At 42.0% G+C, this 5,069-nt stretch overlaps 1 protein-coding gene across 1 annotated transcript; it reads right to left on the bottom strand.

The window, feature by feature from the left end:
* Positions 1-550: 550 nt before the first annotated feature.
* Positions 551-4,827, bottom strand: LOC137357403 (probable G-protein coupled receptor 139). The gene is made up of 2 exons (XM_068023746.1): positions 4,731-4,827; positions 551-1,528 (listed from the first exon to the last, which is right to left on the bottom strand). Exons 1-2 carry the CDS (start codon positions 4,825-4,827, stop codon positions 627-629), a joined length of 999 nt encoding a protein of 332 aa, XP_067879847.1. The 3' UTR covers positions 551-626.
* Between the last annotated feature and the right edge of the window lie 242 nt (positions 4,828-5,069).

The raw sequence follows: 5,069 nt of genomic DNA, 5'->3' as shown, positions 1-5,069 counted from the left end.
ATAACAGGTAAACGATATAGAACACTGAGTATGATGCAATATGTTCGGTGTAATCATTTAAACATTGCTTGGAAACTATAACACATATTTCGATGAACACACGGAGGCGGTGTGTGGGGTAGACAGCTAGGGGTGCTGGTAATTTAATGTCGAAATATTGATCCTTTACTCTCTGGCGGTGCAGAGATCAACATCCTTCCCAGTCCCCTTTCTTTCCTGCTGCCTTGACATTCTTCCTGATCCTGTCCTAACTTTTAAAACTGTCTTGTTTCATAAGAAAGCAAAGATCAAAGAAACTTGTCAACACTGAAATACTTAAACACCCAGCGACTCTCTTGGCGGTGTATTCGGGAAAAAAAATTCCCACCAGGTTTTCAATCCCAAAATACCCCTGGAATGTGTGCGCAGATGCATCTGTGTACTCAGTGAACCACCCTCTGGTTGGAAACTCGTCTGTTGATAACGAATGCCTCGGGAAAATGTTCCAGAACTACGTCAAATTACTTTCAGATTTTAATAATTTGTGAAATATTTCAGAAAATGCGGAGAATTAAAGACACCCGGCAGTGAATTCTACAGAACACAACACAGGTCTCCGTAACAGTGTTAGAAAATGTGAGATCTGTTCATCGGATAAATTTGACTATCATAGCGAGAGGATATTTCACTCCATTCCACAACTCCTGCCTGAATTTACTTTGGGTCACTGCATAAATAAACGTGTTGGTGCAGCAACTCAAGAGTTGGAGCATGAAGCCTATTTCCGGTACAAATGTGGGCAGAGGAACAGTATATATGTACCACAAGTATTCTAACCGTTTTAAAATGGAACACACCATAAACACCACCCATAACAGGATGAAATTCGCCGATATAACGAACAGTAAAATCATGGATTTTCTTCGATTCGCTATCTCTGGGTCACTGGGACTCTCCCCACTGCTCCCACCCCGGAGCCGCCTGCGGGCTCTGTTGGCTACTATAATGTTTCTGACCATCAGTGCATTGAATAGTAGAATCAAAATAAATGGGACAAAAGGTGTTAAAATGTAATGCATTAATTCAAAGGCAGCCCAGGCCAACGAACGAGATACAGCTAACGGCACGTAGCAAAACCAGGGATTGTTAGAAAGTGAATATTGACGTCTGTGCCGAAAATACCAGAAAATGTTCTTCAAACAGCTCAGCACAGTCACTGTTCCGAGAACCACAGTGGCCGTTTTCTCGGTGCAATATTTAGTTTTCATCTTCTGACAACAAATGGCCACAAATCGATCAAAGGTGAAAGTGACGGTGAACCAGACAGAACAGTCTGTGGCAGCGTAAAGCAGGACTGCGTGGATATTACAAACTCTCACAAAAATAAGAAAAGTACATTCATTCCGATAAACAATAGGAATCTGCCTTAGGATCAGATCGAGGATAATGACCAACAGGTCTGCTGCTGCCATCGCAACTAGATAGCGAGTGAGACATTTGGAGAGACCGCACTTTCTTCGAGACAGGATCACAATGGTCACCATGTTAACTGTAAGCAAGGAGAGAAAACAGAACTATTCACCAAACACCGCAATAAGGGAAGATGTTATTAACGTGTTTCGCACTAAACTGAAATGAGTCAAGAAATCTGCAGCTTGCCTTTGCACCCAGTGTTGGAATGAAATGACGTTACCTGTGACAAAATGTCCTGAAAATAAGTTTTGTAATTAGAGAAAACGGTAATGAATTAGCAATCAAGTGACACAACGGGATCAAATGAAACATGTTTAAATAGCAGAATGTGTTTTTAGATTAATTTCATTCTTTAATGAGATTTGGGCCGCGCTCCATGTGCAGCATTTATTGCCCATCCCTAATCGTCCCTGAGAAGGTGGTGGTGAGCTGCCTTCTTGAACCGCTGTAGTCCATCTGGTGTAGGTACACCTGCATTGGTGTCAGAGAGAGAATTCCGGGATTTTGATCCTGCGGCAATAAAGGAATAGTGATATATTTCCAAGTCAGAATGGTGTATGACTTGGAGGGGAACTTGCAGGTGGTGATGTTCCATGCGTCTGCTGTCCCTGCCCTTCTAGGTGTTAGAGGACGCGGGTCTGGAAGGTGCTGTCACGGGAGATGTTGTGAATTGCTGCAGTGCATCTTATAGATGGTACAGTTCACCGCCACTGTGCGTCAGTTATGAGGGAGTGAAGATGGTGGATGGGGTGCCGATCAAGTGAGCTGATTTGTCCTGGATGGTGTTGAGCTTGCTGACTGTTGTTGGCCCACCAATCATCTAAGAAAATGGAGAGTATTCCACCACACACCTGACTTGTACCTTGTAGATGGTGAACAAGCTTTGGAGAGGTAGGAAGTGGATTATTCGCTGCAGAATTCCTAGTCTCTGACCTGCTCTTGTAGCCACAGTATGAATGCAACTGCTGCAGTTCAGTTTCTGGTCAATGGTACCCGAAGGATGTTGACAGTTGGTCATTAGGCCTTGGTAGTGCTGTTGATTGTCAAAGGGGGATGGTTAGATTCTCTGTGATTGGAGATCGTTAATGCCTGGCACTTGTGTGGCACAAATATTACTTCTCACTTAATATCACGAGCCTAAATATTGTCCAGGTCTTGCTGCATATGGACAGGGAATTCTTCATTATCTGAGGAATAGTGGATTGTGCAGAACATTGCAGAATCATTCGTGAACATTCCCACTTCTGACCTTATGATGGAGGCAAGGTCATTGATGAAGCAGCTGAAGATGGTTGAGCCGAGGACACTACCCTGAGGAACTCCTTCAGTGATGTCCTGGAGCTGAGATGATTGGCCTCAAGCAGTAACAACCACTTTCCTTTTTGCTAGGTATGACTCCAACCAGTGGAGAGTTTTCCTCTTGATGCCCATTGACTTCAGTTTAGCTAGGGCTCCTTGATGCCACACTCACTCAAATGCTACCTTGGTGTGCAAGGCAATGACTCTCTCCCCACCTCTTGAGTTCAGCTCTTTTGTCCATTTTTGAACAAGTTTGTAATGAGGTTAGGTGGCGATTGGCCCCGTTGGAATCCAAACACAGCATCGGTGAGCAGGTTATTGCTGTTTCCGTGACGATTGATAGCACTGTCGACGCCACCTTCCTTCACTTTGCTCGTGATTGAGTGGAGACGGATGGGGTGGTAAGTGGCCCAATCGGATTTGTCCTGATTTTTGTGGATAAGACATACCTGGGCACTTTTCCACATCGTTGGGTCGATGATAGTGTTATAGCTGTACTGGAACAGCTTGGCTAGGGACACAGCTTGCTCTGCAGTACAAGTCAAATATAAATACAAATAACAAAAAAAAAACACTGGAAATCGGAGCTACATTTAAATAGGGAGGCAGGAAGTGGAATAAACCATTCAGCCACTTGGACCATTTCCTTCATTCAATTAGATCCCGACTGATCTGTATCTGAATTCCATCTACATACTTTGGTTCCATAATAGCCTCGCCTATGGAAAACTTACCTGTCTCAGTTTTGAAACATTCAAATCACCTCGTCTCATTGGCATTTGGGAGGTGGGATAAAGTTCCAAATTTTCACTACTATTACTGGGAAAAGAATTGATTCTTACCATCATCGTTGAAAGGTCCACCTGTAACATTGCTCAATAGCACTGGGTGGGGAGGTGATAAAAATACGCCAGGGAGCTAAGAGAACTGGACACTCGATGGTGCTCTCTGAATGGGATAGTGAGTTAACAGTACCCACTCTGCATGCTCACACATTGACTGTGGTAAATTATTCAGGGCAGTTAGCATTTTTGCACAGAGGCACACATTAAAACTTCCAGTCCAAAGGCTGTCATGTGATTGTTCCACATTTTTGCTCCTGTTGCAAAATATTAAATATTGAATTCCTGTTTGTTTTGTTCATTTAACGTGATGCCCAGTCTGATGCTCAGTTCCTGTATCCCCGATGGTAGATCAATGCCAAGTTACAGAAATGCCTCACTTCCTGGTAATTAGATTTTCAGAGTCACATGTACATTAATCATTCGTAATTTTAAGAAAACAACAATTAAATGAGATGAATAATAATAAACAGTAACTCAAACTTAAAATTCGAAGAGAAATCTCCCAAGACAGCGAAACAAACGACGGGGAGGAATTGATCGAAAGCAAGATATGGGAAGCATCGTTGTTCTTGTCATTAATCTGTTAGCACTGATTTAGTCAACGAAATAATGAACTGAAAGCAGCTGAATTTGAAATATGGTGAAGTATTAGAGCATTTTTCTCATCTAACACTTGGTCTCAGAATTTTCAGATAAATGTACACTTTTAGTTCGGTCAATGAGCCAGTAATATGGCTTCCATAGTCTGAAGGAACACTGGGATATTGATATTATCTGAAATGGATCGAATAATGGCCATTAAATTGATATTAGTGAATGAGAGTTCATAGCCATGGAACACAGGTTACCACCAAAGATAGAAAGAACAATATAAAGAGAGAAAGACAGAAGGAAAAGAAGAAAGACATACACAAGAAGGAAGGAAAGAGGAACTTTCATCGATAGATACTGATCACAAATTCCATAAATCGAGAAGCACTTCACAGCCATTGAAGTGTCTTTCACATGTATTCACTGCCCAAATTCTGAAGTGGTGTAATAGAGAGAAAGTAACACAATAAAGATCTGGATGCGTGGACTAAGATATACTCTTAAATATCATTTACTGAATTACCAGTCCCAGTTATAACATACCCGGCACACCAATCCCAGCCAAGATGGGGTAGTAAATCTTTTCTATATCATAAAGCACCCAAAGAATCTTGAGCTTTATCAGAAAAGGAAGAGACATTATTTTCCCTTTCGGTAAGAGTCGATGATTCGATGTTTGTTGTTGGTGCTGGAAGAAATTCTCCGATTGACACATTGAGAAGATCTCCATTCTTTATATGAGAAAAAAGCTAATTGGGTCAGAAAAGTGGGTCCCATGCTGCCTGTGCTTATTTATAGACACTGAACAAACAGGTGAAGTCAACAGCTTCCACTCCAAGATTTTTGACAGTAACAGCGAAATTTCCAATTAGAAACTTCCCC

This window comes from Heterodontus francisci, chromosome 48 (genome assembly GCF_036365525.1).
Source record: "Heterodontus francisci isolate sHetFra1 chromosome 48, sHetFra1.hap1, whole genome shotgun sequence".
NCBI classification, from domain to species: domain Eukaryota; kingdom Metazoa; phylum Chordata; class Chondrichthyes; order Heterodontiformes; family Heterodontidae; genus Heterodontus; species Heterodontus francisci.
This window is presented reverse-complemented; position numbering and strand designations above follow the sequence as displayed.